The 13,882-nt window shown below is 45.1% G+C and overlaps 1 protein-coding gene across 1 annotated transcript in view; it reads right to left on the bottom strand.

Annotated features, from left to right (window-relative positions):
• Nucleotides 1-432: 432 nt before the first annotated feature.
• Nucleotides 433-13,882, bottom strand: part of LOC123765792 (uncharacterized) — a 34,069-nt gene continuing 20,619 nt past the window's right edge. The window contains exons 8-9 of the mRNA XM_045754551.2: nt 10,038-10,175; nt 433-6,807 (exon numbers count right to left, since the gene is read on the bottom strand). Of these exons, the coding sequence (XP_045610507.1) occupies nt 6,625-6,807; nt 10,038-10,175 (321 nt within the window). The 3' untranslated portion in view covers nt 433-6,624. The remainder of the gene's footprint in view (nt 6,808-10,037; nt 10,176-13,882) is intronic.

Raw genomic sequence — 13,882 nt, 5'->3', positions numbered from 1 at the left:
CCAGTGGTCCATTGTCTCAACCAGGGGAGGGTCTCTTCTATCCATGGCACTTTTGGGCTGGAGCTTCAGATAGTTCTGCTGCTGAGTTCTCAGGGTGTAGCTCTGCACTGTTCACTTTTGGGAGGTGTCCAACATCCTGGCACATGGCCCATCTTGCTTCCTTCCTTTTTCCACGGAGTGACCGGTCGATGCTGGCTCCTTTCTTTGGCTTTGCCGGACGTGGCCCTCTTTGCATGGTCCTGGTCTCGGCATCTCCCACCTGGACGTGACGGCGTTCCCCGACTGCGAGGCCCTCGCTGTAAATGCTTTTTTGGCAGAACTGGTTGAGGTGGTGGTTCTTGTACCTCTTACCCCTGTACCTGTGTGTTTAGTGTCAAGCGTATATTCCTGTAGATGTCACATTGTTGGCGAAATGGTGAAGAAATAAAATGGAAAGATTAAGTCATTTATTGTTTCTTCACTCTCTAGATCAGCAGATCGCCAGCCAGTGTCCTGTAAGACAATTTTATTTGTGTATTGTATGTAACTGTGTATTTTCTTTAACTGTTATATTTAATGGCATCAAATAGTTTGCTTTATTAACCATAATTTCTTAATTGGTGGACCGCAGGATTCATATTAGTGGTCCGCGGGATTTAAAATTATGAATTTAGTGTCTGTGAGCTTCGAAATGTTGGCGACCACTGCTCTAGATGGTAGAAGGTATTTACACAGAATGGAAAATCTCCCATAATAAAATTACAATTGCAACAATGTTATGTTTAATTCCACTTGTATTAGAGAAAACCTCCTCTCAGAAAATATAAATACAGTATACATATAAATATGCAGGCGATGAGTCATAATAGCGTGGCTAAAGTACAGCATGTTGACCAGACCACATACTAGACGGTGAAGGGACGACGACGTTTCGGTTCGTCCTGGACCATTCTCAAGTCGATTGACTTGAGAATGGTCCAGGACGGACCGAAACGTCGTCGTCCCTTCACCTTCTAGTGTGTGGTCTGGTCTACATATAAATATTATACATATGTATATGTATGTATGCTGTACTTAATATCCAGAACTGCATCACTTTGCCTAGTATGCAAGGCAGAGTGATTTTTGTTATTTTCAAATATTTTTTCTAAATTGGTTTATTCCAATTAACCTAATTATCTTACATTAAGACCATGAATTACTGAGTAAGGTTATGTAGGCTGTCATTATACCGGACAGTTCAAGTGAATGAACATAAAAGCATAAAGTAACTCGTTAAAATACAAACAATATTGTTGCCAACAAGCACGGACCAAGCTTGGGACAACTGGTGTGCCTCACCGGGAAGTAAGTAATTATCAAAAGAAGGCACCAAACCGGGAAGGCTATGTAGCACCATCAAATACGCAAAATAATCAGAGGGCGCTAAATATCACCAAGGATGCCAATACGAGAACAAAAACGCATAAGGCGAACGATATTAAAAGTATCCGAGTCACCAAGAATTCTATCGAGGGACAGGTGACCGCGAGGGGCGGTCGGAAAGCAAGACACGCTCGTCCTGGAAGTCAGGACATTCAAGAAGGACATGCACGACCGTAAGAGGGACAATGCAACTAGGACAATAAGGAGCAGGGCGGCGCTCCATCAAGTGACCATGGGTTAAGCGAGTATGGCCAATACGCAACCTCGCTAGAGCTGTTTCCCACCGCCGGTTACGGTGGAAGGAGGACGGCCACGAGGAAACACAACATTTAAGAGTACGTAGCTTGTTACCAGTAACAGACAACCAACAAGCCTGCCAACGGGTAAGGACTGAGGAATGGATAACCGGGTAAAAGTCGGAATACGGAATGCCTTTACGAGAGATGGGACAAGAGCGGACAGCTTCCTTAGCGGCAGCATCCGCACGCTCATTGAAAGACACGCCAATATGGCTGGGAACCCAACAAAACTCAACCGACTTAAATTTACTGTGAACGAGAAACAGCCAATGCTGGATCTCGACAACTACCGGATGAACTGGATTAAAGCACCCGAGAGCCATGAGGGCACTACGAGAGTCAACAACAACCACAAAGGAAGACTGACAACGAGAAAGCAGGAGACGAAGAGCATAGAGAATAGCATAAAGTTCCGCTGTAAAGATGCTAGTCTCCGGAGGCAAGCGACACATATAAGTGCGATCAGGAAAAACAACAGAGTAGCCAACACCGTCCGCTGACTTAGACCCATCGGTGAAGACAGAAACGGAGCGGGAGTCAGAAGAAAAGTGCTCGAGGAAAAGGCGTTTTAGAACTGTAGGAGGGGTAAAAGCTTTAGTGATACGAGTCAAGGATGTACAAAACCGCGGAAGAGGGACCCTCCACGGGGGCAAAGAAGGAACAACACGAGGAGAAACATCAGAAATACGAACGGAAAGAGAATCCTGTAGGCGAGATAACCGGACAGAAAGAGGGAGGTGGTGAAGAGGAACAGGAACCGCAGGAGGGGTAAAAGTTAAAGCACGACAGAGACGAGAGGAAGGATGTTGCAAGGACCGCGCAAGATAGCGAAGACAGTAGCGATCACGGCGGTCCTGGAGAGACAGGAAGCCAGTGTCAACATACAAGCTAAGGACGGGAGTCAAACGAAAGGCACCAGAACTGAGGCGCAACCCAGTATGGTGCAAAGCATCAAGACGGCGAAGAGTAGAAGGAGAAGCAGACGAGTAAGCAGGGCAACCATAATCGAGCTTAGACAGGACGAGAGAGGAATGTAAAGCAAGTAGAGTGCGCCTATCTGCCCCCCAAGAAGTATGGGACAAGACCCGAAGGAGGGTAAGGGACTTAGAGCACTCAACACGGAGGTAAGAGATATGGGGAGACCAAGACAAACGAGTGTCAAGGAATAACCCCAAAAGCTTCGCGGAATCTTTGTATTCAAGGGGATGACCATAAAGTGACAAAGAGGGACGAAGAACAACCCGTTTCCGCGTAAAAGTCATGGCACAAGTCTTAGAAGTAGAGAACTTGAAGCCATGACCTGTGGCCCAAGACGACACGGCATCAATCGCAACTTGAAGCCGGCGTTGAAGGAGAGGCGAATCATCACCCTGACAACAAAGGGTAAGATCATCGACATAGAGAGCGGAGAAGACACCAGAAGGAAGAGAGGAAAGAAGACCATTGAGGGCAACCAGAAAAAGAGTAGTGCTCAGAACACTACCCTGGGGCACACCTTCGTATTGCTGAAAAGAGGGAGAGAGAGCGGTACCAAGGCGCACCCGAAAGGAACGACGAGAGAGCGGTACCAAGGCGCACCCGAAAGGAACGACGAGAGAGGAAGCTGCAGAGAAAGAGAGGGAGATGACCACGAAGGCCAAAAGAATGAAGTTGAGATAGGATATGATAACGCCAATTGGTGTCGTAAGCCTTTTCTAGGTCAAAAAGGACGGCAACAACGGAGGTCTTCGCAGCAAAAGCAGTACGTATATAGACCTCCAAGTTCACCAGGACATCTGTCGTGCTGCGGCACTTGCGGAAACCAAATTGAGAAGGGGAGAGGAGGTGATGGTGTTCCAGGAACCACATCAGACGAACGTTAACCATACGTTCAAAGAGTTTGCAGACACAACTTGTGAGAGCAATAGGGCGAAAGTCCTTAGGGGAAGTACCCAGAGACCCCGGTTTGCGAACAGGGAGGACAACGGCATCGAGCCAGTCCTCAGGGACTGACGACGACTCCCAGATCCGATTATACAGACTCAGTAAATACTGAGACGTGCTCGAAGGGAGATGGCGAAGCATCTCATAATGAATACCATCGGAGCCCGCCGCCGTAGAACCGCAGAGGGCCAGGGCAGAACGAAGTTCAGAGAGAGAGAAGGGATCATTATAGGGAAGCTGAAGATGAGTGCAGAAATCTAAAGGACGAGACTCAAGGACAGGTTTACGAAGAAGGAAAGATTGGGGAAGATGAAGACCAGAGCTAACAGAAGAAAAGTGGGAACCCAGTTCGGAAGCGACCTGCAACGGGTCCGCCACAAGAGTATCATGGAGGTGAAGGACCGGTGAAACATCGGGAACGAACTTACCCGCTATCTTGCGGATACGCTTCCAGATCTGGGCCAGAGGGGTTTCGGACGTAATTGTCGAGACATAAGATGCCCAACATTCACGTTTAGCCGTACGGATGGCCCTACGGGCCACCGCACTCGCTTTCCGAAAGAAAAGAAAAGAATCGGTCGTCTGCCTACGGCGGTGCTTCTTCCAGGCTGCACGCTTACAGCGGACAGCCCGAGCACAGTCCGCATTCCACCAGGGAACGCACTTCCGTGGACCCCGAGAGGAAGAGCGAGGAATAGAGCGGAGGGCAGCGTCGAAGACAGTGTCATGAAAAAGGAGGAGAGCGCGAGAGAGGGGCAGAAGGGAGAGGTCAGAGAGAGTAGCACTGAGGGAAAATAGGGTCCAGTCCGCCTTAGCAAACTGCCACCTAGGGAAAGAGAGGGAAGGGCGAAAAGAGAAAAAGGAAACAAGGATGGGGAAATGATCACTTCCATGGAGGTCATCAAGAACCTGCCATGTGAAATCTAAGTAAAGAGAAGAAGAGCAGAGAGAAAGATCAAGACAAGAAAGGGTGCGAGTTCGAGAGTCCAAATGAGTGGGCTCACCAGAATTCAGAAGAGACAGGGAAGAAGAGAGGAGAAACGGCTCAAGGAGGCGACCCCGGGTATTCGTCAGAACGTCACCCCAAAGAGAATGACGACAATTGAAGTCACCCAGCAGGAGCACAGGCTCCGGCAAGGAGTCTAGGAGGTGTTTCAAATCAGGAAGAGAGAGCGGGACACTCGGGGGGAGATAAATGGAACAAACTGTGTACCATTTCCCCACAAAGATACAAGCAGCAGAACAATGGAGAGGCGAAGGAAAAAGTAAAGGAACAAAGGGAACATCAGCCCGAATCAAGAGAGCAGAAGAATTAGAAGCCCCAGCAATGGCTGGGGGGGGGAGAGAAAGGAATAGCCACGAAAACGACCAGGACGAGCACCAAGCATCGGCTCCTGGAGACAGACACAAAGGGCCGAAAACCGCGAAACCAGAAGTTGGAGTTCGAGGAAATTGGCGTAATAACCTCGAACGTTCCATTGAAGAATGGACAACGACGAGAAGAGAAAGGACAAAAACAGAGAACAAGGAAGAAACAAAGGCGAAAGAGCAACAGAGCACGTTAAAGAATATCAGGGTCGGGATCAGGGTCAGCAAAGTCAGGGTTAGGGGGCATGGGTAAACTGAGCAAAGACGGAGGGAAGGAAACGGGAGAACAGATCAGAGGTGGGCGGGCAGGGTCCGGAGGAGGAGGAGGAGGAGGAGGAGGAGACAACGGAGAGGAGCAGTCAAGGACAGCAGCAGGAAGAGGGGGAGTAGAAAGAGAGGAGCGCACCCCAGCAAGAGCAGCAACCGAAAGGGAAGCAGGGGCCAAAGAAACCTCCATAGCAGGAACAGGGGGCGCAAGCACTGAAACGGGAGGGGAAGGAGCAACAGAGCCAGAAGGAGGAGCTGAGGAAGAAAGCGAAGCCTTCTTACCCGCCGGGGAAGAGGAAGGAGAGGAGCCAGGCTTACGCTTCTGACTTTAAGAGACCGGTGTCCCAGCAACTACGTACCGGGCAACGGATTCCAGTGTCTCAACAGGAGAAGCCGAACGAGAGCACACACGACGGCCGTTAGGAGAGCGATGGACATCCGCCCGCACCGACAGGCGGCGGGGAGAGCCGATAGATGGAGGAAGAGGATGGGAAGGAGGATCGGAGGGGGACGAGGAAGGAGACACAGAAGACACGACAGACCGGGTAGAAGGAAGGGGAACCCCAGACAGAGGACCAGGAGGAGGATCCTTCGGGAGAGAACCCAAAGGGACAGAGGAGGGGGCAGTGGGCGCATCAGGGTCCAAGGCCTGGAAACGGTTGTGAGTCTGAGGAAGGCGGGAAGGACGAGGAGAGGAAGAGCGCAACACGCGAGCATAAGAGATATTAGCATAAGGCGGGAGCCGGCGAACCTGGCGCCTCGCCTCAGGAAAAGATAAACGCTCCCGGTGCTTCAAGTTGAGGACGGCTGCCTCAAGCTTGTAATGGACACACCGGGAAGATTACAATCTAAACCAGCTTTTATAGCTTATCTTTTATAACTTAGACTATTTGGCATTATACATTAGCTTAATTGAAAAGTTCTGGAGGTAAATTTTATATATTGATCAGTAGTTAAAATGACCAGGAACCACCATTGATAACTTCATCTAGCAGTAAATAGGTACCTGGGAGTTGGACAGCTGCTATGTGTGACAGCCCAAAATGCCATATGTGCTAGTGGCTGTACAAGAATAAATGAATTCTTGTATATATAAACAAATACAAAAATAAATATATGAAAAACTTGATGTATTATTGTGAGGCTATTTATGTTGTCTATTTCATTAATTTTAAACAATTGACTTATCATATAACGTAGGATGCTCTTGGAACTCTATAATGGTCCCTGGTATAGGATGCCCACCCACAAAGTCAGCATTATTGCATTTCATTTTAAATGGCCTTAGTAATGCACATTGACTTTCCGGAAGACTCGTTGATCAAGATTATTTTCAACAGTTGTTCCTCAACATAGGATGACTTCAGTTGTGAAGGATGATAGGATGCCAGGCTGTGATTTCTTGGTCCATCGAGTCTATAATGTCCTGCCAGTGTTGGGACCCGGTAGGAGTGGTTTCTAAGCCCAAGAAAGTATGTCCTAAGATGATGGTCTTCTTCATGATGCCCAGACGAACCAGCTTCATCTCAATCCAATGTTCACTCAGCTGAAGGTAGGAGCAAGATGAGGAATAGGCGATAAAGAAAAACGTGCATATTGTACACAACACAATCACAAGAATGTGATAAATCTGGGAAAATATTGAAGGATGCGTGTTTGATCTAATTGTACAGCCTCAGTATTTTCTCATGCATATGGTAAATACGTTATCATTACAAGACCCTGTGTCCCATTTTCATTAGGTGGGGAGGTATCACCATATGGAAATAATGGGGTAAATATAGTGAAGGAATGTTATAAATATAACCAAATGATCACCTGACCATTCATTAAATTATTCATGTATACAGTATTACAGATAAACAAGCACTGACACACTTTAACAGTTGTTCTCAGCAGGTAACCTCATAAGAGAGGATGCAATATTCCCAAGAGGATACCAGGTCATAAGAGAGGATAGAGGGGTGTTGGTGGGATGGAGTAACTCTACTGATACAACAACACTCTAGTTTTATGATATTGATTCTGGAGGAAATCAACCAGCAAGATTTCATACTAAGTATGTTAATAGTGAGGCCTATGAAGATAGTAGTACGTGTTATTTATAACCCTCCATTAACTGCAGGAAAGCCAAGGGAAGAATGATAAATGCAATGATATATGGCTGAAGATAAATTAAAAGGCAGCCACAGTAGCAATGAGAGCCAGAGGGAAAGATCCTAATGCTTGGGGGGGGGGTTTAACCACAGGGAAATAGGCTGGTCAACAAGGAGTCCTCACACTGTAGATGAAACATGGAGTGAAAGAACTATGGACACTACACACCAAACAGTTTCTGTGACAGCATGTGAAGGAACTAACAAGAGAAAGAGGAGGTGATCTACCACCTACCCTAGATTTGGTGTTTACCCACAATGAAGATAAAGTATAGTATAGACAACTTAAAATATGAGGTACCACTAAAAGCCAGTGACCACTGTATTATCAAGTTTCATTACACAATAGAACTAAAAAAAAAGAGTTTGAAACAGGACAAGGAGCAAGAGAGAAAATACAAAAGAAAGGGACTACAGGAGGGTCAGGAACTATCTGAAGGAGGTTCAATGGGCACCTGAAATGGAAGAAAAGTCAGTAAATGAGATGATGGAACTCATAACATAGATATGCAAAGAAGTAATGGAACAGTTCATACCGCTCTGGAGGGAAGTGGATGAAAGAAGAATGGGGAGCCTGTAGTTTAACAGTGTAAAGGGGAGGAAAAGACAAAAAAAGCATGGAAAAAAGTATAGGGATGTGGATGCAGAGGCAAATAGGGAGGTACTAAAGTGGGCTAAGGATGAGTACACAAGAATCAGGAGGGCAGCAGAACAGCAGCTTGAGAATGACAATGCTGTAAAAGCAAAGAGAAAACCTAAGCTACTGCACAGCCATATATGGAGGAAAACAATTGTATAAGATCATGTGATTAGACTGTAGGGACAGGGAAAAATACTCTTGGAGAATTGTGTTGGTGAAGAACTGAATAAGAAGTTTCAAGTGATCTTTAAACACAGTTCCAGTATTCAAGAAAGGGATAGCCATGAAGCACTAAGCTATAAGCCAGTCATTAACATGTATATCATGCAAAATTCTAGAAAAAGTCATCAGAGAAAGAATTGCAGAACATTTTGGCAGTAAATTTTATAACAGCAGCACAACATGGTTTTTTGTGATAGGGCCACCAAAATAAGACTAAGAGAATTCCATTCACCTGGGCTCTAGGAGACTCAAACTATGAACCCCACACGTGTGAGGCCGAAGCTCTATCGACCGAGCTATTGAGTAGTCTCATATAACACGGGTGTGAGTCACTGATTCCTCTGAGCTTCAGTAGCAGTCAGGGAAAGTAAAAAAATCCAGTTTGGCAGCAGGATGCTGCATCTGGAAACTTTCCTTATTAAGACTACTCAATAGCTCGGTCAATAGAGCTTCGGCCTCACACGTGGCGTCCACAGTTCAAGTTTCCTAGAGCCCAGGTGAATGGAACGTTTATTTCCACGGAAGTGTGGATGACAATTTATAAGACTAAGAGAAGGAAGGATGGGTACCCTGCATCTTCCTATGCTGCCCAAAACATTTTGGTACAGTTTGTCACAAAAGACTAATGTACAAGATGGAGAGACAAGCAGGTATAACAGGAAAGGCACTGGACTGGGTATGGGAGCACTTGATAGAGGAAACAAAGGTTCATAATCAGAGATGATAATGTCAGGTGGAAGAGGAGTGGAAAATGGTGTTCCACAGAGTTCTATCCTAGTACCACTGCTCTTTTTAATTTATGTAAATGACCTCTCAAAGGAAGTGGCTTGTATATATTAATGTTTGATGACCATGCAAAGTTAAAAAGGAGAGTAAGAACTGAAGAGGACTGTAGGGTTCTACAAGAAGATCTTGACAAACTTCAGGAGTGGGCAGATACATGGCTGCTAGAATTAAATCCAAATAAGTACTGTATAAAGTAATGAAAATAGGTATGGGAGATAGGAGACCTGTATTTATATATACCATAAGAAATAATAAGAAACAATAAGAGAAAAAGACATGGCAGTTGACATAATAATGACACTAGCACTAGAAGCCCATGCAAAAAGGATAATATCAGGAGCATACAGGAAGTTAGCACACATATGATCATCATCTACAAATCTAAACGAGGAGGCTCTCAAGTTCACATACACTGCCTATGTGAGACCATTACTTGAGTGTGCAGCTCCAGCATGGAACCCGGTCGCCGGTCAGCCGAGCGGACAGCACGCTGGACTTGTGATCCTGTGGTCCCGGGTTCAATCCCACTCTTTGGGTCTATACAGCATGTTAAGATTGGGGTCATGACTCTCTGATTGGGAACCAACCTTGTCATACTGTTTAATCATTTATTGGGGTCCATAGAGGGCAGATATGGTACTGGGACACCATGCAATCTTTCACACATTAATACTCTGCAAGCTGTCTCAGTCCAGGTCAAGTACTGTTTTTTTAAAATCCCCATTTCTTTATTAATTTATATCAAATTTTGGTATTACATTTACTTTACATTTATTTGCATCATTTTCTGTCCTCACCTGAAATTTCAGAAAGCATTTTTAATTAGGAGCTTGTGCTGTATAAGTATATTGAAAGGCATACTTTTGTAAAGCCTCTCGATATATAGCCTCTATAGCTTTCACTGTACTATGTAGCATACATCTTTTGAGGCATAGCCAAATATATGGTGACCTTTGCTATAGGTATACTGACCTTGTCCTGGGCCACGTCAAAGATGAAGGGTGTGTTCCACACAGGAGAAGGTCCTGATGTCGGCTTGGTGTCATGCACTGCTAGGGTCTCCTCTCCTTTCTTCACCACCATCTGCATCTTGTATTCGCCACCACCTCCCTGTAGTGTTGAAATGGATCATGTAATGGTACAAATCACTTTACCTAATCTGCACCACTACCCACAGTGTTGGAAAAACTAGTGTAATGATTAAACCCCTCTCCCTCTCGCATCCCTCCGTGGATTATTGGTGTCCCACCTCTCTCGTCATGGCAGCTTTATGAAGTTGCCTGGAGTTCATTTCGCTACTATCTGTCCCTTTGTTGTTTTTCTTTGGTTTCGGTCCAGGTGGTCCTGTCCTTGTCGACGTGGTTGTTCTCAGATTAGTACCTCATGCCCAATATTAACTTATCGTTAGGGTCTGGCAGAGCCACTGTTGCAAGCATTGGAAATTGATGTTTGTTCGGTGCTGTTCTGCAAATTGTCTCAAGCATTCTTTCATCTCTAGCAAGCTTATGCTCCTCCGGAGACATCTTGATCTCTTCACGGGGTGTTGATGTTTCTGTCTTCTCCTCAATACAAGAATCCCCCTTCGGTCAGGGATGCTTTTTGAAAGTTCCAATTTTGTTGGCTGCTGCCTCTGGCTGTTGAGATAGGGAGCCTTAAGCTCTTCTCCGGAGGTGGAGATTTTATTCTTTTGCCCTTGGTGGGCGGTTTGTTTGCTTACCACTTTCTTCACTGTTTTCTGGTGAAGAATGAGTTGGCTGATTTCTGGAGGGGTCCTTTGGTGATTGATGCTTGGTTGGTTCAGCCGGGGGTGCATCATTTGTTGTGTCCAATGATAGCACATTGTTATTATCTGCATGCCACCAGTTCTGCCTTTTTGGTTGACCCTGTTTCCTTGGTTTTCTATTCTATGGCTTGTGTTTCTCAGGTTGTCACCAGTATCATAAATGCTAGCCAGCCTTCATTCTATCCTCGGGCCTATGATGTTTGTAAGTACAGTACGCTGCTTTGGCTGCATTCTTCTCAAAGAAGTCTTGGGTGGATATTTGGATTAGGGGTTTTAGAGGTTGAATGCACAGGGTCTTGGCGGCCCTGAAATTATTTGGGTAATGTCCCTGGTCCCACTTGATCTTGTGTGGTGCTAGGCTGGGTTTCCTGCTCATGATCTAATTGGACTAATACCTGCCATTAATCTTCCTCCTTGGTAAGTCCTCTGTTTTCCGGTTTCTCTGTGGTTAGCTTCAGGGAGCCAACAATGGGCTCCAGAAAATCAACATTTAATGTGTTGAAATGCCACCTTCTGGCAGAGTCCTAGTGGCTCCCTGACTCCCTCCGTCCCTACCAGGTGCCGACTTGGGGTGCTTCAGCTCTAGACTGGCCTTTGAGCCAGCTGTGAGCTGGGGCTTTGGGCAACCGGGTGGCAGCTATCAGTGCTAATGGGTTTATGCTAGTTACAGCAGTGATTTGCTTTTCTGACCTTAATAGCTTGTGGAGATGTTTGGCAGTTTCGCTGCTTTGTTTTCTACGAATTTTGCAGTTGTGTGTAAAGCTTCACTAACTTTCTGGATGCCTTCCCAGTGGGGGTGGCAATATTACGTCCCCCGCTCCCTGCACCTGTGTGCGAGAGCCAGGTTCTGTCAGTAGTGGGAAGTCATCTCTGCAAGATAGCTTCAGGGAGTCACTGCGGCTCTACCCAAGAGAGGTGTTTTATTATATTCAACAATGGTTTATTTTGTTTGTTTTCTTTCCTATGATACATAAGATATAATGTGAGCTGGTCTCAGTCAGGACACCCTATTAATACATCTTTACTACTGCTTGGTGGTGGTTTGTGTAGAGATTGGGCAGGCACAGAATGCACAGGAATGCTGCTGACTGGGTCTATAACTGACACAAGAATACTGCTGACTGGGTTTATTATTGACACAAGAATACTGCTGACTGGGTTTATTATTGACACAAGAATACTGCTGACTGGGCCTATAATTGACACAAGAATACTGCTGACTGGGTTTATTATTGACACAAGAATACTGCTGACTGGGTTTATTATTGACACAAGAATACTGCTGACTGGACCTATAATTGACACAAGAATACTGCTGACTGGGCCTATAATTGACACAAGAATACTGCTGACTGGGCCTATAATTGACACAAGAATACTGCTGACTGGGTTTATTATTGACACAAGAATACTGCTGACTGGGCCTATAATTGACACAAGAATACTGCTGACTGGGCCTATAATTGACACAAGAATACTGCTGACTGGGTTATAATTGACACAAGAATACTGCTGACTGGGCCTATAATTGACACAAGAATACTGCTGACTGGGCCTATAATTGACACAAGAATAATGCTGACTGGGCCTATAATTGACACAAGAATACTGCTGACTGGGCCTATAATTTGACACAAGAATACTGCTGACTGGGCCTATAATTGACACAAGAATAATGCTGACTGGGTTTATTATTGACACAAGAATACTGCTGGCTGGGCCTATAATTGACACAAGAATAATGCTGACTAGGTTTATTATTGACACAAGAATACTGCTGACTGGGTCTATAATTAACACAAGAGTACTGTTGTCTGGGTCTATAATTGGTACAAGAATACTGTTTTGTGTATAATTGGTACAAGAATACTGTTGTCCGGATCTATAATCAACACAAGAATACTGTTGACTGGGGCAGCATGGGTCGGCCATATGACACATGGCCATGTAGACATTTTTGTAGCATGGTTCACAGCCACATGACTGAGCAGATGCAGACATAGCACTGTTTGTATTACAGTATGAGGAATAAGAGAATGGGTTTGTATGGCAGATACAAATAAAGAAATAGCGACTTGGTAAGCTGAAGCATAATTTACACACTGTATTTTATCCCTGCATGCTGCTGAACACATCACTGATATGTATTTGGGGTAAAGAAATTTCCATACCTATTTTCTTTTCTTGCATTATCACATATTCTGTCTGCTGCTGTCTCATGCAGATAATAATTTTCTTTAATGTTGCTGCAAGAAACCATGTTAAGAATTATGGGAAAGTGACGGGAACCTTGTTAAGAATTATTGGAAAGTGACGGGAACCTTGTTAAGAATTATTGGAAAGTGACGGGAACCGTACAGGTTCCCGTCACTTTGTACTGGGCCATCACCTGCACCTGGGCCCCATGTTCTTTGCAGAGATTATGTCACAATAACACGGCTGAAAATTATTAACCCAACCCACACTTGAAAAGAAAGGAGAGTGACCATGTTTTGGTCGATTCTGGACCCTTATCAAATCATGTCCTGTACACCACAAAGTACAGCCATAACTAGAAATGTGGTCCACTGTTATTTCCACATTCTGAAAGCTCCTCATCACTCGCTAATATAATTCACAACTTTTGCCAGTCTGCTCTTCATGTTTTGTTTATTGTGACGGTTGTGCCTCTGCCTTTTCTTCTGGCTCTTGGTATGATTGTTGACACCAGCGGCAGCTAGTTTAATTTACATCCCATGTGCTTCATGTGATTAGTGGCTTTATACAAAATATAAATGCATAATATTTCAACATTCTAATTGGGTTCTTTGAAATTGTTTGTTAATAATAATAAATAAGAGCAATGAAATCACGTTTACCATGATGTATCAATGAAAAATTCAGGAGCCACGAGGAGGATTCAAACCTGCAACCTGGGTACTCTCAAGCCCATGCCCTAGACCATTGCACCACGACATGGTCAAAAGCAGTGCAACCTGGGATTTAACTGAATCCTCTAGGGGTCCTGAGGCTTCCACTGAGGCCCACTCAGGGG

Source organism: Procambarus clarkii, chromosome 37 (genome assembly GCF_040958095.1).
Source record: "Procambarus clarkii isolate CNS0578487 chromosome 37, FALCON_Pclarkii_2.0, whole genome shotgun sequence".
NCBI lineage: Eukaryota > Metazoa > Arthropoda > Malacostraca > Decapoda > Cambaridae > Procambarus > Procambarus clarkii.
Note: the sequence above shows the minus strand (reverse complement) of the source record. Positions and strands in the feature narration are given on the sequence as shown.